A 24,873-nucleotide genomic window follows, 5' to 3' on the forward strand; every position below is an offset into this window, starting at 1 on the left:
AACTCACCAGGGGGGCCACACCCTGCCCACGAGGGTGGGGGCGCGCCCTACCCCCCTGGGCGCGCCCCCTACTTCGTGGGCCCCCTGGTGGCCCTCCGGTGGCCATCTTCTGCTATATGAAGTCTTTCGATGGGAAAAAAATCATAAGCCATCTTCTTGGACGAAACTCCGCCGCCACGAGGCGGAACCTTGGCGGAACCAATCTAGGGCTCTGGCGGAGCTGTTCTGCCAGGGAAACTTCCCTCCCGGAGGGGGAAATCATCGCCATCGTCATCACCAATGCTCCTCTCATCGGGAGTGGGCAATCTCCATCAACATCTTCATCAACACCAACTCCTCTCAAAACCCTAGTTCATCTCTTGTACCAAATTCTTATCTCCAAGTCCGTGATTGGTGCTAGTAGGTTGCTAGTAGTGTTAATTACTCCTTGTAGTTGATGCTAGTTGGTTTAATTGGTGGAAGATCATATGTTCAGATCCTATATGCATATTAGTACCCCTCTGATTATGAACATGTTTATGCTTTGTGTGTAGTTACTTTTGTTCCTGAGGACATGGGAGAAGTCTTGCTATTAGTAGTCATGTGAATTTGGTATTCGTTCGATATTTTGATGAGATGTATGTTGTGTCTCCTCTAGTGGTGTTATGTGAATGTCGACTACATGACACTTCACCATTGTTTGGGCCTAGAGGGAGGCATTGGGGAGTAATAAGTAGATGATGGGTTTCTAGAGTGACAGAAGCTTAAACATTAGTTTATGCGTTGCTTCGTAAGGGGCTGATTTGGATCCATATGTTTCATGCTATGGTTAGGTTTACCTTAATACTTTTGTTGTAGTTGTGGATGCTTGCAATAGAGGTTAATCATAAGTGGGATGCTTGTCCAAGTAAGGGCAGTACCCAAGCACCGGTCCACCCACATACCAAATTATCAAAGTACCGAACGCGAATCATATGAGCATGATGAAAACTAGCTTGACAATATTCCCATGTGTCCTCGGGAGCGCTTTTCTCTATATAAGAGTTTGTCCAGGCTTGTCCTTTGCTACAAAAAGGATTGGGCCACCTTGCTACACTTTATTTAGTTTTGTTACTTGTTGCTCGTTACAAATTATCCTATCACAAAACTATCTGTTACCACTTATTTCAGTACTTGTAGAGAATACCTTGCTGGAAACCGCTTATCATTCCTTCTGCTCCTCGTTGGGTTCGACACTCTTACTTATCAAAAGGACTACGATAGATCCCCTATACTTGTGGGTCATCAATACTCTTTTCTGGCGCCGTTGCCGAGGAGTGAAGCGCCTTTGGTAGGTGGAATTTGGTAAGGAATATTTTATATAGTGTGCTGAAATTTACTGTCACTTGTTACTATGGAAATTAATCCTCTGAGGGGCTTGTTTGGGGTATCTTTACCCCGACCAGTAGAGCAAAGAGTTGCTCCTCAACCCACTGAACCTACTGAAAATGAAAATGTCTGCTTTGAAATTCCTTCGGGTATGATAGAAAAACTACTAGCTAATCCCTTTTTAGGAGACGGAACAAAGCATCCTGATGAGCATCTAATATATGTGGATGAAGTTTGTGGATTATTTAAGATTGAAGGTGTACCCGGAGATGTTGTTAAGAAGAAGGTCTTCCCTTTATCTTTGAAGGGAGACGCATCGACATGGTATAGGCTATGTGATGATATGGGGTCTTGGAATTACAAACGATTGAAATTGGAATTTCATCAGAAGTTTTATCCTATGCATATTGTTCATCGTGATCGCAATTATATATATAATTTTTGGCCTCGCGAAGGAGAAAGCATCGCTCAAGCTTGGTGGAGGCTTAAATCAATGTTATATTCATGGCCCAATCACAAGCTCTCAAGAGAAATGATTATTCAAATTTTTTATGCTCGGCTTTCTGATAGCAATCGTACCATGCTTGATACTTCTTGTGCTAGCTCTTTTATGATGAAGACTATTGAATTCAAATGGGATTTATTGGAAAGAATTAAACGCAACTCTGAAGATTGGGACCTACACAAAGGTAAGGAGTCAGGTATGACACCTGGTTTTGATTGTGTTAAATCTTTTATGGATACCGATGTTTTCTGTAAATTTAGCACTAAATATGGACTTGACTCTGAGATAGTAGCTTCTTTCTGTGAATCTTTTGCTACTTACATTGATATCCCCAAGGAGAAGTGGTTTAAATATCATCCTCCCATAGAAGTAAAAGTAGTTGCACCCATTAAATTTGAAGAAAAGATTGTCACTTACATTTGAAATACTTAAGAAAGCATTGATCTCTGCACCTATTGTTCAGCCACCTGATTGGAATTTACCCTTTGAAATTATGTGTGATGCTAGTGATTATGATGTAGGTGTTGTTCTAGGACAAAGAGTGGATAAGATATTAAACGTTATTCAATATGCTAGTAAAACCCTAGACAATGGTCAAAGAAATTATGCTACCACTGAAAAAGAATTCTTAGCAGTTGTATTTGCTTGTGATAAGTTCAGACCTTGTATTGTTGATTCTAAAGTAACTATTCACACTGATCATGCTGCTATTAAATATCTTATGGAAAAGAAAGATGCTAAACCTAGACTTATTAGATGGGTTCTCTTGCTACAAGAATTGGATTTGCATATTGTTGATAGAAAGGGAGCCGAGAACCCCGTTGCAGACAACTTGTCTAGGTTAGAAAATGTGCTTGATGACCCACTTCCTATTGATGATAGCTTTCCTGATGAGCAATTAAATGTCATAAATGCTTCTCATACTTCTCCATGGTATGCTGATTATGCTAATTACATTGTTGCTAAGTTTATATCACCTAGTTTCACATACCAGTAAAAGAAAAAGTTCTTCTATGATTTGAGGCATTAATTTTGGGATGATCCACATCTTTATAAAGAAGGAGTAGATGGTGTTATTAGACGTTGTGTACTTGAGCATGAACAGGAACAGATCCTACGCAAGTGTCACTCCGAAGCTTATGGAGGACACAATGCTGGAGATAGAACTGCACATAAGGTATTGCAATCTGGTTTTTATTGGCCTACTCTCTTTAAGGATGCCCGTAAGTTTGTCTTATCTTGTGATGAATGTCAAAGAATTGGTAATATTAGTAGACGTCAAGAAATGCCTATGAACTATTCACTCGTTATTGAACCATTTGATGTTTGGGGCTTTGACTATATGGGACCCTTTCCTTCCTCTAATGGATATACACATATTTTAGTTGATGTTGATTACGTTACTAAGTGGGTAGAAGCTATTCCAACTAGTAGTGCTGATCATAACACTTCTATTAAAATGCTTAAAGAAGTCATTTTTCCAAGATTTGGAGTCCCTAGATATTTAATGACTGATGGTGGTTCACATTTTATTCATGGTGCTTTCCGTAAAATGCTAGCTAAATATGATGTTAATCATATAATTGCATCTCCTTATTATCCTCAGTCTAGTGGTCAAGTAGAATTGAGTAATAGAGAGCTCAAATTAATTTTGCAAAAGACTGTTAATAGATCTAGAAAAATTGGTCCAAGAAACTTGATGATGCATTATGGGCCTATAGAACTGCATATAAAAATCCTATGGGTATGTCTCCGTATAAAATGGTGTATGGAAAAGCATGTCACTTACCTCTCGAACTAGAACACAAGGCATATTTGGCTATTAAAGAACTCAATTATGATTTCAAACTTGCCGGTGAGAAGAGGTTATTTGATATTAGCTCACTTGATGAATGGAGAACCCAAGCGTATGAAAATGCCAAGTTGTTTAAAGAAAAAGCTAAAAGATGGCATGACAAAAGAATACAAAAGCGTGAGTTTAATGTAGGTGATTATGTATTGCTATACAACTCCCGTTTAAGATTTTTTGCAGGAAAACTTCTCTCTAAATGGGAAGGTCCTTACGTTATCGAGGAGGTCTATCGTTCCGGTGCCATAAAAATCAACAACTTCGAAGGCACAAATCTGAAGGTGGTAAACGGTCAAAGAATCAAACATTATATCTCAGGTAATCCCATAAATGTTGAAACCAATATTATTGAAACTGTAACCCCGGAGGAATACATAAGGGACACTTTCCGGAACGTTTCAGACTCCGAAAAGGAATAGGTATGTGGTACGGTAAGTAAACCGACTCCAAAATAGTTTTTAAGGCAATATTTCTCCGTTTTGGAATATTTAGAAAAATAGAAAAATAAGTAGTAGTCCGGGAAGGACACGAGGGTGGAGGGCGCGCCCTACCTCGTGGGCACCTCGTGTGCTCTCCGGACTCCGTTTTCATACACGACACGTATTTTGGTCAGTAAAAATTCATTATATAATCTCCCGAAGGTTTTGACTCCCGTATCATGCAAATATCTCTTGTCTTTGTTTTGAGCTGTCCTGCTGCAGACAGAGCAACATGTCATTCCAGGATTTGGAAGGAGAAAGCTATGTGGCTGATTACCTTGCAGATCCTAAGGTCTATGGGGATGTGGTGCATTGCTGTTGGACTACGAAAGAAGAATAGGACTATGAACCAATATTATCTTTTATCTTTATCATTTTTCTTAGTTTGATCCTTTTGGTAATATCTTAGTATGATCTAGTCGTGAGTTTTTCATTATAATTCTTCTATGTAATCGAGTCTGTGAGCTATATAATAAAGATTAGTGTTGAGTCAAGGGCTTGATTATTTTGCCATGATCTTAAGTGAATAATAGAAAATAGAAAGAAATAAAAAGAAACAAAGAGATCATATGAGTCTTATGGAGAGTAATGAGCTCACATAGAAAAAGTATGACGAATAAAAGTTGTTGAGGGTTGACAAACATAGTTTTGGTCATCGTTGCAATTAATAGGAAGTAATAAAGAAAGAGAGGTCTTCACATATAGATATACTATCTTGGACATCTTTTATGATTGTGAGCACTCATTAAAATATGACATGCTAAAAGAGCTGACATTGGACAAGGAAGACAACATAATGGGTTATGTTTTCTTACATCTAAGATAAATTATATTGTCATGGATCATCCGACATGGTTGAGCTTGCCTTTCCCCCTCGTGCTAGCCAAATTCATCGCACCAAGTGGAGATACTACTTGTGCGTCCAAATACCCTTAAACCAATTTTGCCATCAGAGTCCACTATACCTACCTATGGATAGAGTAAGATCCTCTAAGTAAGTTGTCATCGGTGCAAGCAATAAAAAATTGCTCTCTAAATATGTATGACTTATTAGTGTGGGAGAAATAAGCTTTATACGATCGTGTGATATGGAAGAAATAAAAGCGACAGGCTGCATAATAAAGGTCCATATTACAAGTGGCAATATAAAGTGACGTTCTTTCGCATTAAGATTTTATGCATCCAACTATAAAAGTGCATGACAACCTCTGCTTCCCTCTGCGAAGGGCTTATCTTTTACTTTTATCTCCTACATTGCATAAGAGTCATGGTGATCTTCACCCTTCCTTTTTACATTTTATCTTTTGGCAAGCACAGTATGTTGGAAAGATCCTGGTATATATGGCTAATTGGATGTGAGTTTTCATGAACTATTATTGTTGACATTACCCTTGAGGTAAAACGTTGGGAGGCAAAACTATAAGCCCCTATCTTTCTCTATGTTCGATTAAAACTCCATACCCATAAGTATTGTGTGAGTGTCAGCAATTGTGAAAGATTATATGATAGTTGAGTATGTGGACTTGCTGAAAAGCTCTTATATATTGACTCTTTCCTATGTTATGATAAATTGCAATTGCTCCAATGACTGAGATTATAGTTTGTTAGTTTTCAATGAAGTTTATGTATCATACTTGAAATTGTGATTGAATTATTACTCTAGCATAAGAAATCATATGACAAAGAATTATATAAATTGCTGTTCTAAGAATGATCATGATGCCCTCATGTCCGTATTTTATTTTTATCAACACCTCCATCTCTAAACATGTGGACATATTTTTCGATTTCGGCTTTTCGCTTGAGGACAAGCGAGGTCTAAGCTTGGGGGAGTTGATACGTCCATTTTGCATCATGCTTTTATATCGATATTTATTGCATTATGGGATGTTATTACACATTATGTCACAATACTTATGCCTATTCTCTCTTATTTTACAAGGTTTACATGAAGAGGGAGAATGCCGGCAGCTGGGATTCTGGGCTGGAAAAGGAGCAAATATTAGAGACCTATTCTGCACAGCTCCAAAAGTCCTGAAAATTCATAGAAGACATTTTCAGAATATATAAAAAATACTCAACGGAAGAAACTCACCAGGGGGGCCACACCCTGCCCACGAGGGTGGGGGCGCGCCCTACCCCCCTGGGCGCGCCCCCTACCTCGTGGGCCCCCTGGTGGCCCTCCGGTGGCCATCTTCTGCTATATGAAGTCTTTCGATGGGAAAAAAATCATAAGCCATCTTCTCAGACGAAACTCCGCCGCCACGAGGCGGAACCTTGGCGGAACCAATCTAGGGCTCTGGCGGAGCTGTTCTGCTGGGGAAACTTCCCTCCCGGAGGGGGAAATCATCGCCATCGTCATCACCAACGCTCCTCTCATTGGGAGAGGGCAATCTCCATCAACATCTTCATCAGCACCATCTCCTCTCAAAACCCTAGTTCATCTCTTGTATCCAATTCTTGTCTCCAAGTTCGGGATTGGTGCTAGTAAGTTGCTAGTAGTGTTAATTACTCCTTGTAGTTGATGCTAGTTGGTTTAATTGGTGGAAGATCATATGTTCAGATCCTATATGCATATTAATACCCCTCTGATTATGAACATGTTTATGCTTTGCGATTAGTTACTTTTGTTACTGAGGACATGGGAGAAGTCTTGCTATTAGTAGTCATGCGAATTTGGTATTCGTTCGATATTTTGATGAGATGTATGTTGTCTCTCCTCTAGTGGTGTTATGTGAACGTCGACTACATGACACTTTACCATTGTTTGGGCCTAGAGTGAGGCATTGGGGAGTAATAAGTAGATGATGGGTTGCTAGAGTGACAGAAGCTTAAACCCTAGTTTATGTGTTGCTTCGTAAGGGGCCGATTTGGATCCATATGTTTCGTGCTATGGTTAGGTTTACCTTAATACTTTTGTTGTAGTTGCGGATGCTTGCAATAGAGGTTAATCATTAGTGGTATGCTTGTCCAAGTAAGGGCAGTACCCAAGCACTAGTCCACCCACATACCAAATTATCAAAGTACCGAACGCGAATCATATGAGCGTGATGAAAACTAGCTTGACAATATTCCCATGTGTCCTCGGGAGCTCTTTTCTCTATATAAGAGTTTGTCCAGGCTTGTCCTTTGCTACAAAAAGGATTGGGCCACCTTGCTGCACTTTATTTACTTTTGTTACTTGTTGCTCGTTACAAATTATCCTATCACAAAACTATCTATTACCACTTATTTCAGTACTTGCAGAGAATACCTTGCTGGAAACCCCTTATCATTTCCTTCTGCTCCTCGTTGGGTTCGACACTCTTACTTATCGTAAGGACTACAATAGATCCCCTATACTTGTGGGTCATCAAAGATCACCACCAGTGCAAATAATCACGCTGACAAAATAATATACAAAACCGACAGCACTTCAATAGAGTTTATGAAAGGTTAGCCCTGCTCGGGAGCTGCAGCGCAAGCAGCTGAGCAAGCTGATGAAACTATTCTTGTTTTACACTTATATCCTCCTCACTCTGAAAGATAAACAAGCAGACAGATGACAGGTTTTGAACATATAAGTATCAGTGGTGACAATTCATCACATTTCTTACTAACGAATAAAGTGACACAATTTAATATAGCATTAACACAATAAGGCATTGTTCAAGTTAAGACATGGCAGGAAATGACATTGTGAAGGAGTTGACAGCTTCACGACACCACTAGATTACATATCAAGAACTCATAAGTATCAATGGTTAGTGTGCTGTCAATTTATCCCATTTCAGATTGGCAAATAAAGAGATGGTTTAAATAATAGTAGAATGACATGACATTGTTCACTGTTAAGACATTGCAGATATGACATTGTGTTGTAGTGGGTAGGTTCACCACACCACTGGATTATGGATCAAGAACAGAAGCATACATGAAGTGCAAAAGAAGATCACTTGCTATGTATAGTTTAATTTACATGGTATGAAGAAGGAACTTGGTTGTACAACTGAAAACTTAAATTGAGAAGGACAAACTTTTCTTTATTAACTACATAATAAACTTTAAACATGCTATTTGACGCAAACACCAAAAATAAACAGATGTTGCAGTCATGCCTAACCAAATATACACAACAAAGTTTGAAGGCTTGAGAAGGACAAACTTACATTATTGGTGAAGACAGGCTCTATAAATCCCTTGTCCATGCTGATGGGGGGGGGGCAATTCAAGAAGTTTACCACAGAATCTTCTTCATAAGCATTGCCTTTATTCTACATTTTGTTAAGAGTAAATATAGATGTGATAATATAAGAAAAAATGGAGAATATTTAAGATAAGATGAAGAGTGATGCTAGATGACCAAGTAGCTATAAATGTAAGTACAGTGATACAGGCAAAAGGTACAACCAAGAGCAATGCAGAGCTAAACTTCTTCAGGATCATTGGCGTTATCCAACCTTATGGTAAGGGTAAATATAGATCTGATGCGTAGAAAATGGAGGACAAAGGAAAATAAGCTGCAGAGTGATGGTACATGAACAACTACCTGTCAATATAAGCACACTAATAAAGGACAGCAGGTACTTACAAGAACAATGCAGAGCTAAAAAAATCATTGGCATTGGATATATTCTACACTAATGTAACCATTCATACAGATCAGATAATTTGGAGCGAACAATTGATAAGCAAGCTATCATGCATACTGCTGTCACATAATGAACCAGGTATGAATGCAAGTACAGTGATACAGGACAACAGGTACTAACAAGAGCAAAGCAGCGGGTAGCATATTTGCGATATCCCGTCGTTCTTTTCAAATTGGAATTCTTCTTCAAGCTGATTTCCTACAAAAAAAACATCCGTAAGGCACATGCGAAAAAGTAGAAATTCAAATTGTCATGTGATATCATAGACAGTACCTCATCCTGGGAACGAGACCGGTGCATAACAAGGTTTTTCCATTCAATGTCTTCTAAATTTAGCACAAGAGACTTCACCAGAAATTCGTTTATAGAATTGCCATCAAAGTGTGATTTCCTCAGGTAACACCGATACTGCTGCAATGCTTCCTTGAAAAGCGCAAGCAAGCATTGCTCGTCATGACTATCCAGATTGACCCTCGCCTACTTACAACAATGTAATGTAAATCATTGATGTGTTCAATCAGCAGAAAACAGGAAAATAATTACCATGAATAATAGCACTTACACGTAAGTGGGACAGGAAGATGTGAAAATGGTGTTTGTCTTCACTATAATCTTCCCATGGTGGGAATATATGCACGTAGTCCCTAACAACATTAAAAGGAATGTATTTAAAACTAGGAATAACGGGAATGGGGTTCCAATCTGCAGGAATTGGCCGTCTCTGCAGTTGGGATAGGTCTTCGGCTGGTGGACTTGCTGTACTTTTTGCTGGAGTGGGATTTTTCTGTGGTACAGTTGGTGCTATGGCAACTAAAATCGGCATACCTTTAGCTGGAGTGCAGGTCCTATGTGGTGGGGCTAGTGGTGTGGCCAGTGATGTATGGGTACAGTCTGCTGGAGTCGGTCCTATGTTTTGTGTCACTAGTTGTACAACCAATATAAGTGGGGTGTTGTATGATTTCTCCGGCACCACCATGTTTTTCAAGGACTTTGCTGGTGCTCCTTCAGGTTCGGCAATCACCCTCTTCCTTTTTGATGTCTGATGCACAAGAACAACATTTGAGTGGAAAACATGGTATGATGACAAATGGAATATGTATTGATAATGGATGGTATGGCATGTTGACATATATGATGAGTATACTAAGCACATGGCGGTGCAACAAAGTAGAAGAAATGCAAGAGAACATATGCAAGATACTCGCAATCAATAAAACCTTGTCAAATTAGAATATGCACCTTGATGGGTGAACAGGACAAGCCATCTGCCTTTGACTCCTCGAGGTTAGAATAGTCATTAGGATCATATTTTGAACAAGAATCTATAGGTGGGGAGCATATGAGTCTCATTGCATCTATAATGGCACTCAATGCCTTGGTGCCAATTTTGTAAGTCGTTGCAGTGTTCCACAATATTCTTTTGATGCCCGGATTCTGATATTCACTCTAATTACGTATAATATCTGAGAACCATGAAAACATAAATAGTAGTGAGACTATCTTTGTAATGCAGAGGATATTCCAATATAGGGGCGCCCCTGTAAACCCTTGTGTGCTATCACTGGATTTTGATGAGAGAGATCATGTGTGATGTAATATGGTGCGTGCATTAATATAATCTAGCACAAGTACACAAAAAATAGGTTCCAAAAGTAAGGATAGTTGGCAGATGATAGGTCCATAATATACTGTATAGAGAGTTTATTGCCAAACCATGATAACAAGAGCACACAACAACTAGGCAGATCGTAGTGTACATAAATGGGCTACACCATAACCACGATATATCAATCGAGAAAGTGGAACTGGCTAGAAAATACGGTGTTGTATTGCCGCTACTAATTGAAAGCCTATCGATTACAGGCCAGCTCTATCAGCTGTTGACTACAGATGTCCCTGCTCCCCTTCCGGACAAGGAACATACTGTACGTACTAAATACAGACTAACAAAAGAGGAACATGTTAAAGAACAGAAGATGAAGCATATTCTTGAGGTTCCGCTGCATTGCATACAATGTTGGTTGCCCACTCTCTATATGTGGCCACATGCATTTGGAAAATAAAGTGGGAGCATTACCTGACCAATTAAATGTGTGTCTGTTAACTAATATTAGTATCATATCTTCGTATTTGAAGAAGTAAGCTTTGGACTTATGATTGGTGTGTTGTTTAGCTTCAAGACTAGACTGCTGCTAGTGCGACACATAGCAACAACACAGATCATAGTGTAGATATAACGGGAAAACCGTAAGCATCAGGAGTAAAATCAGCAAAGTGGAACTTGCTGGAATATATGTGCTATTATTGCCGATATGGCTAGAAAGGCTTCGGATACCAGCTCTCTTCAATTGAAGGTGCGGTAGTGTTAATATCAGTGTAACTCTCAAAGGTGACATAGCTCCCCGCATTTCCTTGCTAATATTATAGGATTCAAGTGGGCAGACCACTACAAATCCTATTCCTATGTTTACAAAATCCTACGAATCAAAGAGGCCTGAAGAGTTCAAAGTGTCCATCACAACCGACCGTATAGACCTCTACACTGCAAATGTCCCTGGTCATCTTCACTACAAGGAACATACTGTACTACTATCACATACAAATGTATACAGATACATTTTAGAGTGTAGATTCACTCATTTTTCTCCATATGTACTCCATGGTGGAATCGATTGTCGGTGTCAAAACTGGCGGATCTCGGGTAGGGGGTCCCGAACTGTGCGTCTAAGGTGGATGGTAATAGGAGGCAGGGGACACGATGTTTTACCCAGGTTCGGGACCTCTTGATGGAGGTAAAACCCTACGTCCTTCTTGATTTATTCTTGATGATATGAGTATTACAAGAGTTGATCTACCACGATATTGGAGAGGCTAAACCCTAGAAGCTAGCCTATGGTATGACTGTTGTTGTCCTACGGACTAAAATCCTCCGGTTTATATAGACACCGGAGAGGGTTAGGGTTACACAAGGTCGGTTACAAAGGAGGAGATGTCCATATTCGTACTGCCTAGCTTGCCTTCCACGCCAAGTAGAGTCCTATCCGGACACGGGACGAAGTCTTCAATCTTGTATCTTCATAGTCCAACAGTCCGGCCAAAGGATATAGTCCGGCTGTCCGGAGACCCCCTAATCCAGGACTCCCTCAGTAGCCCCTGAACCAGGCTTCAATGACGATGAGTCCGGCGTGCAGTATTGTCTTCAGCATTGCAAGGCGGGTTCCTCCTCCGAATACATCACGGAAGAATTTGAATACAAGGATAGTGTCCGACCCTGCAAAATAATTTCCACATACCACCGTAGAGAGAATAATATTTCCACAAATCTAATTTGCCGACACGTTTTGGCAATATAACATTATGCCATAGGCCGGTGATTATTCGAACCGTTTCCTTTGACTAGCCCCGCTCATAACGCGAGGCGGTTTCTTGACACGTCTTGTCAAAGCAGAGATCGTGTTCCCCTTATTACGGGATTCTCATCAATACGGGCGTGGGTAACCCAACTGTGCCATTGATTACGGCGCTTGGGGGATAAGCGAGTTTTACCAGGATGGTGGGGACGCATAGTTTCGTCCGTCCATATAAAGGGACAAGGATTCACCTTTTCATCCACGCCTTCTTCCTCCTTTGCTCATCCATTTTCGCACACTCGAGCTCCAGCGCCCAAGTCCGCATTTCCCACCTCAACCTTCTCCAACCATGTCTGGAGTGGGACCGTCACGGAGGGACACATCAAGAAGCTGAGGAGAGCCGGATACCTGCCCGACGACATCGCGCACCAGCTCCCAGATGAGGGGTAGCTCATCCCCATCCCCAGGCCCCACGAGAGGGTAGTGTTCCTTACCCATTTCCTCCACGGACTGGGATTCCCTCTCCACCCATTCGTCCGGGGTCTCATATTCTACTACGGCCTGGATTTCCATGATCGGGCCCCGAACTTCGTCCTCAACATCTCGGCGTTTATCGTCGTGTGCGAGGCTTTCCTCCGCATCAAGCCCCACTTCGGCTTATGGCTGAAGACCTTCAATGTCAAGCCAAAGGTAGTGAGCGGCCGCCAGGCGGAGTGCGGAGGCGCCATGGTGGGCAAGATGCCCAACGTCACATGGATCGAGGGCTCCTTCGTGGAGACCATAAAGGGGTGGCAATCGGGGTGGTTCTATATCACCGAGCCGCGTGACCCTGCATGGGCAGCGACCCCCGAGTTCCGATCTGGCATCCCCACGCGGCTCACCTCCTGGCAAGAGAAGGGCCTGTCCTGGGGTAGTTCGGGAGAGCTGACCGGACTCCAAACATGTATCCAAAACATGGTGAGCAAGAAGCTCAAACTCGTCAACGTAGTCCAGGTCATGCTCATCCGCCGGATCCTCCCGTGTCAACAACGGGCTTTCAACTTGTGGGAGTTCGACCCGGCCCAGCACCAAACTCTGAACAGGCTCTTCGACACAACACACGAGGATGCCTGGAAGGTACTATTCAAGGGCGCCGAGGTTCCCCCTCCCACTACCGAGGATCACGGATTCTGCGCAAAGCGCCAAGCCAACACGGTAAGCTGTTTTACCTCTTACAGGATACTCCATCCGTCCCGAAAAACATGTCGTGGGCGTAGTTCACTGGTAATTTTGCAAAAAAAACCCCGTGGTTTCAAAAGCGTTTCAAACAAGTCCCTCCGCCCCGTCTTCTTCCTTTGCCCGTCGCCTGCCCATCGCTAGGGGCCGGCGCCGCCCAGCTGCGTGATTCGCCAGGGGCCGGCGAGCCCAGCTGAGCTCCTCCTCCATAGCCAAGTACCTGCTCTCGCCGCCTTCGCCAATCACCTCCTCTGCCGCCGCAGCCCAGACCTGCGCCGCCGTGGTCTCCTCCCGCTGCCTGCGGGCTTCGTCGGAATCTCCTGCCACGTCTTCCTCGAGGCCGCGCGCTTCCCTCCTGGAGCCCCTGCGCATCCTCCTCAAGCTCGTGTGTGTCCACCCTCGTGCTCCTGCGCATCCTCCTGGAGCTCCCGCGTGTGCGCCGCCACGATCCCCTACTGGCATCGCCGGAGCTTGCCTCCACAATCCGGTGGACCAGGAGCTCGCCAGTGGAGATCTGCCCGTGCTGCTGCTGCTGCTCCTTCTCCCCCGCCCGTGCTGCTGCTCCTCCTGTGACCCTGCCCATGCTGCTTCTCCTCTGATCCTGCTCGTGCTGCTATTGCTGCTACTCCTCTACACTCTGTAGAAGGTACAGTACTTATTCATCAGAGTAGTGTTGATTTACTATTACTGATCAGAAAATTAAATAGAGCATGATTAATTCAGAGATCAGATGATGCTAATTCAGATGATGCCAATTCAGAGTGAAACTGTAAAATTCAGAGGATGCAAATTGTTGTAGCACTAGCAGCATTCATAAAACAGTCCAGGTTAAAACTTTGTAGCACTAGCAAATTCAGTTGATGCCAATTCAGGTTTGTAGCACTAGCAGCATTCATAAATCAGTCCAGGTTAAAACTTTGTAGCACTAGAAAATTCAGATGATGTCAATTCATGTTTGTAGCACTAGCAGTATTCATAAAACAGTAGCCTCATTCCGTACATGTGAACCATGTTAAAACTTTCAAAATTGTCCAGTATCACCCGGTTAGCTGGTTAAAACCATCATCAGGTTTTGGACAACCATGGGACAAAGGGACAACTAGATTTGCGGTGCCATTGGGTGCAAGGGCAGTTTGTTGAGGTGCCCGCGGAGTCGCCGATGCTCCGAGCAAGTCATCCAGTGGCTGAAAAGAAAGTACACACACTTATTAATTACTGTAATCGTAGCTGCTCGGGTGTTCGAGTAAATGGGTAGTATGGTTTTGTGCAAAGCAACTGTTGCCAGCCACAAGAAGAAGCCAATTAGACAAACTTCCATAGCTTATGATGTTGCTCTGTTTAACTGAAGCACTAAACTGACTAGAACTGCAGTACTAGCTTTGAGTGAAAAGAGAACAGTGGAGGTCATATATTATGTCAACAAAATAAATACAAAGGAGGTCGTACTGGGTGCCTAAATGAGCATTTAGCATTCGCACTGTTGCCATTGAACCAATACCAGCAACCCCTAAGGGTCTCCTTGTCACTACTGTTTTATTCATTACGATTCATGTTATCAAAAGTAAATACCAGTTTCATAGTGAATGCTAGCTCCAAAGTAACCAAGGCAATTAAGTTTAACTCTTAAAATACCCTACTGATGTCTATTTCTCACTACCAAGCTCTACTTAGGAAAACAATAAAAGCATAACAAGCCAAGTCAATAAAAGGGAAAAAATAACCGTGAATCTGCAAGTTGGAAGCCATGGCCTTGCAATTGCCATCAAGCAAGTGGATGAAGTGGCTTGCCCTGTTTTAAATGGAGGGTCATAAAACTCCTGGTATTCACCTCCTGAATTATTTCTCTCTGGAAATAATTTTTCAAAGGATTTTCAATAAAGAGGAAAATAAGAAAACTCTATCTAGAACATCTAGGTAGGTCAAATAAAACCCAAACTTGGAAATTAAATAAAAATAATAATGCAAAAAGAATCAATTGATTTGGACTTATAGTTTAGGAGATATTCATGGTCAAGGTTGGGATTCTCACTGTAAGTTGGTTATCTTGGTTTGCATGTACTCCTCATTAGGAACATGAGGAGTACTTGACCAAGAGCTGCTGCTGGTGGTTATTAGGAACATGGAGTACATGTATGGAAATGAATCATTTATGGAGTACTATGAAAACATGTGTTGTTGCTGCTGTTTTTGTGTTGTCTGCTGTTATTACTTGAATTTGATGGTACCATGGTGTTGTTGATCTTAGAATACTCCAAATCTGAAGAAAAATGATGTTGTTGATCTTAGAATACTCTTTTTGTGTGTGTATATTCTTGTTATGGTACCATGGTGTACTCATCTTTTGTCATTGATGGCAGGAACACATGAATATGGATTTGAATTTGATGCCTCAAGAGGAAGAACATGAAACCATTGATTTGAACTTGATGCCTCAAGAGGAAGACGATGAAGGTATTAATTTGAATTGGATCCCTGAAAAGGAGGAACCTCAAGTGGCAGAGAATGTAGCTATGGATTTGAACTTGATGCCTCAAGAGGAAGACGATGAAGATATGAATTGGATGCCTCAAGAAGATGAAGGGAAAGAGGATGAAGCTCAAGAGGAAGAGGATGAAGTTATGAATTGGATACTTCAAGAGAAGAGAATTGTCAGATAAGGAGAGGCATGGTGTTTACTTTGCCTTGCTGGTAATCGAGCTCAGAGATGGGTCTGTTCAACCAGATGACAAGCTGCTAGTCTCAAACCTGTTAGACATAAGTGTACGATCTGTTGAAAGAATCTGGGAAGAGGCTAAAAAGCAAATTGCCGATGGCAAAGAAGTAGATGTCTCAAGCAAGAAGCCAGGAAGATCTGGCCGAAAGAGAAAGGAGCTGGATCTAGAGAGGACTTCAACAATCCCACTGAATAAAAGAAGAACAATTCGATCTCTGGCACGGTCTCTAGGTGTGGCCCGATCGACCCTACATAAGAGGTTCCAGTTGAATGAGCTCAACCGCATCACAAGCACCGTGAAGCCTCACCTCAAGCTAGAGAACAAGCTTGCGAGATTGAAATTTTGTATGTCCATGGTCGATGAAAATTCGATCTCAACTTCTTGGGCTATGTTAAAACCAATGACGAATATGGTTCACATTGATGAGAAGTGGTTTGGCATGACGAGAGTGAAGAATAGTTACTATGTACTTCCAGGAGAACCTGAACCGAAGCGCACCGTGTCAAACACTCACAGCATTGGGAAGGTAATGTTCCTAACAGCTGTTGCCAGGCCTCGATATAACAATGAGGGGGAGCTAACATTCGATGGGAAGATCGGCATTTGGGCATTCGTCGAAGAGACTGAGGCGAAGCGGACAAGTCAGAACAGAAAAAAGGGAACAAAAGTGTTGACATCGGTGAAAGTAACCAGGCCAGTGTGCAGAGATTATCTAATCAATAAGGTTATCCCGACAATTCAGGATAAGTGGCCTGACGATGATGAGGGAGCAACAATATTCATCCAACAGGATAACGCAAAGCCTCATGTCCTTCCCAATGATGTAGCTTTCCGGGAAGCTGTGGAACAAACTGATCTTGACATCCGATTGCTACAACAGCCCCCAAATAGCCCTGAGTTAAATTGTTTGGACCTCTACTTCCATAACTCTCTCCAGTCTCTAACTGACTGCAGGTCACCTACAAACATCCAGGAACTGGTACAGGGTGTGGAAGAGGAATTTGAGAACTACGATCCCGACAAGTTGCACAGAAGCTTTATCACATTAGAAGCAGTTATGTTTGAAGTTATGAAAGACAAGGGAGGAAATCAATATAAGTTGCCCCACTTGCACAAGGATCGCGTTCAGAATGCTGGAATGGAAATAACCGGTGTATATTGCGACAGTCGGGTAGTTGTTGATACTAGGGCCCTTATAGAAGAAATGGAAATTGCAATAGGAAAAGAAAATGAAAGGAAAGAATTAGCTAGAGAAGGGAAAATAAAGAAAAGTAAAGGGAAGGGGAGGGAAGAAGTGGCCAGAGAAAGGAAAAGAATGTAGTCAAAAGGGGGCAAAGAGGCCCTTATGTCATGTAGTCAGGTGCTCCTTGTGTATGTCTTGTGTAATCTTGTGTCAAGAGGGGACAAAGATGCCCTTATGTCATGTCCTTATGTATACCTTGTCTAATCCTTGTATATCAACTCCTTGTTGGAATTTATTGGAATTATCTGGGTGATTTGGATTAATTGAATTATCTGGGTTATTTGAATTAATTTGGGTTATTTGGATTTATTTGAATGATTTGAATTGATTTGCATTAATTTTAGTTATTTGAACTAATTTGGGTTAGTGGACTGAAATTTTTGCTTGACAACTACAACAACTAATGAGGCAAGCAAGGCCTTTGCTAATCACATATCATCAGTAGATGATATGGTCTATTTAGTTAAGAGGATGACAAGAAATAAAAGGACAGTGGATGACAAGAAATCGCTTCTATTTAGTTAAGAGGTCCATTTAATGCTATCAAGGACACTTCCAGTTTTTCTTTAGTTTCATCAAAGGTTCATCAATACAGATGCTAAAATCTAGCATATCTCATGGAATTGATCAGCTAAAAGCCTAAAATAAGAAGTCTAGATAGGAACACTTAAAGACCATCTCCAGAATAGTCACACAATAATTTTCAAGAAATAATACTGTCTATACTTTACTAAATAAAATGACTTACATAACAACCAGATATACGGTAAATAAACGAGAAGTGGAGCAATTGAAAAGATAGGTTATTGCTACTGTCAAATTTGTTTCAAACAGTTTTCTGTCAACTTGTGAGTAGGAAAATGGCTCCAGAAAATTCAGTTAACTGAGACTACAGTGAATATTCAGTTTTCTATCAATTTAAATGGATCCATCCAATATTTGTAGTCCAAGTTTAAATGGGCTGCAGTCATGTCCATGTTTAACTGAATTGATGGAGTCGAGCCTTGAGTATATTTTAGCCTTCATTGCACGCAGGGATCAATATTTTAGTGGCTTTTGAATGAACAGTTGCATGATCAGAATTCTGAAGGGAAATATGCAGTGATGGTGCTTACACTGGCTGGACTGAAGAGTGTGCGGCCTAATCCATGGTACAGGCCCAAGACATCCTAAGCCGAGTTCACCGTCAGTCATTCAGTGAGACCCAAGAACACCACAAACTTCTCTTCACTCACTGAAGTAGACTATGTGTGTGGATTGATCATCAGATAAGCATATGCATTTTCTCATTACTGTTGATACTATTGCGGGATCACTGAAATGGTACTAAAGAACGGGTTAATGATTGAATTGTCACCTTGCGCTCGGGGTCGGCGTACAAGCTATCCACAAGAAATGGCAGCTACAATGCAATCATCCCAGATAACTGTCAGCTCCAAGCTCAGAAAAGAAGCAGAACAATTGCAAAGTGACATTGGGATGGTCTGATCAAACTGAATCTCATCAAGACAACCACATCTGCAAACAGTCTACCACCTCCTCCCTCAATTGGAACATTGCACGAACTCAACAAAGCCCTCTTAGTTGCTGTTGGCATAGTCTTCTTGGAGTACTAGCAGAAGTGAAATTCAGTGGTACATCTCACATTCAGTGAAGTGGTTCAGAAACTAGTGGTTCGGTAAACATAGAGTAGTGGAGAAAATTCAGTAAACATGGTGTAAATTCAGTAAACATAGAGTAGAGAAGAGAGGTTCAGACCCAGGCAGTAGGACCTGGAGATGATCTGCAGTAGTGGAGAAAACATGTAGCCGCCACCGCTGCTGCCAAGTGAGCAGGCGCGACCCACTTGTGCCGTGGACAGCCCAGCCGCGGTGTCGCAGGCACGGGTCTTCCACCAGAGAAACAGCAAAGAAGACGCCGCCGCGATCGTATTCCTTGTGGAGCTATCGTCGTCGTCTTCCAGGCTCGCAAATCGACGGCCTTTAGCTTGCCGTCGGCGTTGGGCTCATCGGCGTTTAGCTTGCTGCATCTCCTGTCATCGTCAGGCTTGTCGGCCTCGTTGCCCTTTAGGTTGTTGGTGGTGGTCCGGATCCAGTGCCTCCGGGCTTGCCGACGCCAGTTCCGACGCAGCCGGAGCAGAGCATGGCGGTAGCTGGGGAAATCGAAGGTTTTTTTGAGGAAGGGGGAAGCTTGGGGAGGCAGGCGAGCGGCAGCTGAAGTGGCGGAGCAGGAGGCAGCTGCGGCGGGGGAGCGGGGGAGCAGGGCAGCTGCAGCGTCGGGGAGCAGCGCAGCTGCGGCGGCGGTGAGCAGCGCAGCTGCGGCTTCTGTCTGGAGGAGGAGGACGAGGGAGCGCGGGTTTGGTCGGGAGAAACCAGAGGTTTTTTTTGCAAATTTGCCCTCGCGACATGTTTTTCGGGATGGAGGGAGTACTTGTTTTCCATAGTTTGACTCTATGCGGGATCTAAGCTCCCGTACCTTTGACAGGACTGGCAGGAGACGGCCGGATAGATCTACTGTCCGGCTCCTTTGCCCAAAGGCCCAGCAGACGCTCTCCTGACGGAGATGCTGACTCCAGCTCCTTACAAGGTGCCGGAGAAGACCAAGAAGGCCAAGGGAACCCGAAAGAGTTCCCGGCGCCAGGTGATATCGGACTCATCGTCCGAGGACTCCTCGGCGCACTCCTCCCACAAAGACGAGGAGGAAGATGAAGACGCTCCCCCTCCAGTCGGGGGAGACAAGAAAAGGAAGGCCGCCCCAACTGGGGGGGGGGGCGAAGGGTCCAAGAAAGGAAGGACTCTCCTTCCGGACAGTTCCACCACCGCCGCCGAAGGTGAAGACGAATGGCTGCCCAGGGCCAAGCCCCTGGCGAAGTCGTAAGTATTCGGATACCAGAGTAACTCATAACATTCCTTTGTCGCACTGCTTCTCCTAATGCCAAATCGTGATTATGCAGACCGTCCCGAGCCCGTATCGACGTATCCTCGTCGGACGGCTCCCTGGACTCGTTGGATATGGATAGCGGTCCACTTCCGACCGCCACCTCCCCTTGCCCTACGGACAACGCCGAGGTGTTGTCTCAAGAGGCACCGGGTTGAGGGGAGACAATCCCGGAGGCGCCTCAAGGCGACCTTCCGGACTCTGGGAGCAGAGGGAACAAGGCCCTCGAGGGCTCCGAGTTCGGCCCTCAGCCGAACACTACGCCGGAACCTCCAGTGGTTCCGGACTCGGGCAGGAGGCCTCCTTCCAAGAGGGGCAAGACGCCTGTGCCGGTGACCTCTGTCCATCCAGAGGCACCGGACAATCTGCTAGGAGTGCTTCGCAGCACTTTCATCAACGAGGAGCACCGCACTATTATGAGTGCGGTGGTCCAGAAGGTTCAGTCCGCCAAGAGCGGATTGACTGAAGCCTATGCAAGCCTTCTAACAGGCTTTGAGGTCAGTTTTTGAAATATGGGAAAAATATTACCGCATAGACAGTAGCCCCTGATGCTCTGTTCGGTGTTCACAAAGAAAAGCCGAACAGAGGATCAAACAATATCGCAGGAGTCTAATATAAGTATATCTATATGCGTATGCAGGCTTCGCTGCTGGCCTCTGCTGCACTGACTGTGGAGGTCGCCGCACTGAAGCAAGACCTTAAAGGGTCCAAGGATGAGCTCGGCCTTGCCAAGAGGCAGCTCGAGGAGAACAAAGGTAAGTAGTACCTAGTCTATGGATATGTATAAAAAGAATGCGATTGCAAAATGACAGGATCATCGTAAATTTGCCAGGGGCCACGACCGAGGTGGCGACCCTGAAGCAAGCGCTATCCGAGGCCGAAAACAAAGCAGCCAAGGAGCGCACCGAGCGGGAAAGGCATGAGGCACGGGTGGGTGTGGTGCAGCAAGAGCTCCACACTCTCACGACAAAGCACGAGGCGTTGGAGCTTGACTTGAAGACGCGAGAGTCCGAGCTTGCCGCGGCCCTCGAGAGCACAAAGAATGCCAAGGCCAAAGCCCTCCAGGAGATTGATGCGATGAAGAAGATAGCGGCGGGTAAGGCATTCTATATGCAAAGCAAGCATGTGAAAGTAAATTACTTGTTACTTACCCGAATCCGGAGCTCTCCAGGAGCATTCACAGATTTGCCCCGGAGTGTGTCGGATGCCGCAATGTTTTACCAGGCCGAGGAGGGAAGCTCAACGGAGAAGTTGTTCTGGGCCCAATATACCGGGACCGAACACCCGGTACCTATGAGCGACCAGCTAAAGCAGCTGGTCGAGCTACACAAGGCGGCCGAATAGGCCATGAAGGGCTTTATAGTCCGGCTGTGGCCTGGCGACGCCCTTCCAAACAGCTACTTCGGCCTAGTGAGGCGGCTTGTGGATTCCTGTCCACGGCTAGAAGTCGTCAAGCGGTCCGTCTGCATTGAAGGTGCACGCCGGGCTTTCGCCCGTGTGAAGGTGCAATGGGCCAAGCTAGACGCCATGAAGCTGATCAAGGAAGGGCTGCCGGAGGGCAAGGAGCAACGCCACCCCGATATGTACTATGAGGGTGTCCTGAAGGGTGCCTGTCTCGTAGCGGACGAGTGTACCAAAGATACAATATTTGAGTAAACCCGCTCGTGTAATCCTGTACTCATGAAAACATGTTCATATGCGCTATGCAACGCTTGTTTGAATTTAAAATATTACCTTCTGTTCGGTTGTTTATCAAATTTGAGAGATGGCTAGTCGTCAGCTTCTGCCCCCATGCCACGAGTGCTGGGGTGTTCGGGATAAACCTGAGCACTCTTGTTCCAATTTTTGGGTCCTTCGAGGGAGGTGCTCAGCACAACGAACAAGGCAATCGGACTATAATGTGTTATCACTCTCACTTAGCCATAGAATTCTATAATTTTAAATTTCGGCAAAGCCCCTAGTATTCGGAAGGCCGAACTCGGGGCGCGATACACGCCTTAAGCCGGACAGGGCCGACTCCTCGCTCTAAGCGGCATAAGTCTTTAAGGACTCGAAAACCTCTCGAAGAGCGACCAGTCTCTCGCCTTATCATGACGGTCAGTTTTAGCTTTCTCTACTGAGGTGCTTAGCCCAGCAGAACCGGGGCACAATCGCAGTAGTTCTCCCAGTGCTACCTTAGCCGATATAGCGGAACGTAAGGTACCAAAACATGGGAGCCGGGCAAACCCAACTATTGACTCAAGACATGATCCGGAGCTGATGCATATAATGCTATAAGTTCGGGGTGCCACACTGTTGAAAGTGTCCGGACTTCTCACGCCGTATTGTGGGGTATGCTTAAGCCCCTAGCATATTGGCCGTACCAGAGTGTACGGGTGCTGGATGTCATGAATGAACATCTATATATATAAAAAGAAGAATGCAATAATAGTCTTAATGCTATGCATTGTTTATTAAGAACGTGCGTTAGAGCAGAATGATACAGGTAGTGCGATAAGCAAAAAGTAGGACTATGTCCCCTCCAAGGGCAAGCTGAGGAATAATATTAAAGCAAGTATTTCACTCGTTATCGTAATCCACCTGGGAGTTCCGTGGTGTGATGTAGCTTTCTGCATCCTTGGTTGCTGCATCATGTGTTCGGCAATCATGCTACCGGACAGGGTTTCTAGAGATTAATGTCCTGAAAGAGAGAAAAATAACAAAGCGGGAAGCCCCTAGTGCGGTTTAAGCCGCGTCTTGGGGCGTGCCGTAGACGTGCCCCCTCCCTACATGTGCCCATGGTATTTTTAATGCGTAATTATGTACGCGTGGCACGAGTTTGGCTTGGGCCGGGGTGGGGGCCGCATTGCTATGCGAGCTCGGAACGTGCCAGGCGGTCCTGTTGCCGATTACTCTGGGCGCGCTTGAAGGTGTTCGGGTCCTTAAACGCCGAACTAGTGGATTGCCTTAAGAGGCTGCTTTGCACTTCCGCTGCGAGGGCCGCAGTGTGCTCCTCCGTTCGGAGAGAGCACTCTATGTTTCCATTGACTACCATGACCCCCTGAGGTCCTGGCATCTTGAGCTTGAGGTATGCATAATGCGGTACCGCATTGAATTTCGCAAATGCGGTTCGCCCGAGCAGCGCATGATAACCACTGCGGAATGGGACTATATCGAAGATTAACACTTTGCTTCGGAAGTTATCCGGGGATCCGAAGACCACTTCCAGTGTGACTAAGCCTGTGCAATGGGCCTCTACACTTGGTATGACGCCTTTAAAGGTCGCTTTTGTGGGTTTGATCCTTGAGGGGTCTATACCCGTTTTGCGCACCGTGTCCTGGTAAAGCAGGTTCAGGCTGCTGCCGCCATCCATAAGGACTCGAGTGAGGTGAAATCCGTCAATAATTGGGTCTAAGACCAGTGCGGTGAATCCGCCATGACGGGTACTAGTGGGGTGGTCCCTGCGATCGAAGGTGATCAGACAGGAGGACCGTGGGTTGAACTTTGGGGCGACTGGCTCCAACGCATATACGTCCCTGAGCGCACGCTTCCGCTCCCTCTTGGGGATGTGGGTTGCGTATATCATGTTCACCATCTGCACTTGTGGGGGGAACCTCTTCTGTCCTCTGGTATTCGGCTGCCGGGGCTCCTCCTCGTCATCTCTATGTGGCCCCTTATCTTTGTTTTCGGTAATTAACTTGCCGGCCTGCTTGAACACCCAACAATCCCTATTGGTGTGGTTGGCTGGCTTGTCGGGGGTGCCGTGTATTTAACACGAGTGATCGAGTATATGGTCCAAACTGGACGGGCCCGGAGTGCTTCTTTTGAATGCCTTTTTCCGCTGACCGGGTTTAGAGCATTTGAATCCGGCATTGACTGCCGTATCCTCGGTATTGTCGATGTTAATGTGGCACTTATGTTTGTTGCGACGTGACCTGCTACTGCCGTCCTTGGTATCTGAAGTACCATGGTTCTTTGATACGTTGTTACTGCGAGCCAACCAACTGTCTTCTCCTGCACAAAAGAGGGTCATGAGTGTCGTGAGGGCTGCCATAGATTTCGGCTTTTCCTGACCAAGGTGCCGGGCTAGCCACTCGTCGCGGATGTTGTGAGCTGCTAGAGCCTCTGCATCCGGACAGTCGACGATTTGATTTTTCTTTGTTAGGAACCGTGTCCAGAATTGCCTGGCCGATTCCTCTGGCCGCTGAATTATATGGCTCAGGTCATCGGCGTCTGGTGGTCGCACATAAGTGCCTTGAAAGTTGTTGAGGAATGCGGCTTCCAGATCTTCCCAACAGCCAATGGACTCTGCTGGCAAGCTGTTGAGCCAATGCCGAGCTGGTCCTTTAAGTTTGAGTGGGAGGTATTTGATTGCGTGTAGGTCATCACCGTGGGCCATGTGGATGTGCAGGAGGAAATCCTCGATCCATACTGCAGGATCTGTCGTGTCGTCGTATGATTCTATATTTACGGGTTTGAAACCCTCTGGGATTTGATGATCCATTACTTCATCTGTGAAGCATAAGGGGTGTGCGGCACCTCTGTACTGGGCTATATCGCGACGCAGCTCCAATGAGTCTTTCCCGCTGTGTTTGGCCCGGCCGGATTTACTTTTACTGTATCC

At 44.5% G+C, this 24,873-nt stretch overlaps 1 protein-coding gene and 1 pseudogene across 1 annotated transcript; one reads left to right on the forward strand and one right to left on the reverse strand.

Annotated features, from left to right (window-relative positions):
- Positions 1-13,372: 13,372 nt before the first annotated feature.
- On the reverse strand, positions 13,373-13,959 carry LOC147979858 (uncharacterized; annotated as a pseudogene).
- Positions 13,960-16,484: 2,525 nt separating this feature from the next.
- On the forward strand, positions 16,485-17,411 carry LOC147979859 (uncharacterized). The gene has a single exon (XM_087515370.1). The coding sequence runs from the start codon at positions 16,491-16,493 to the stop codon at positions 17,409-17,411; it is 921 nt and encodes a 306-aa protein (XP_087371496.1). The 5' UTR covers positions 16,485-16,490.
- Positions 17,412-24,873: the final 7,462 nt, after the last annotated feature.

Source organism: Triticum urartu, chromosome 3A (genome assembly GCF_056163025.1).
Source record: "Triticum urartu cultivar PI428250 chromosome 3A, HENAU_Tu73, whole genome shotgun sequence".
Lineage (NCBI taxonomy): Eukaryota > Viridiplantae > Streptophyta > Magnoliopsida > Poales > Poaceae > Triticum > Triticum urartu.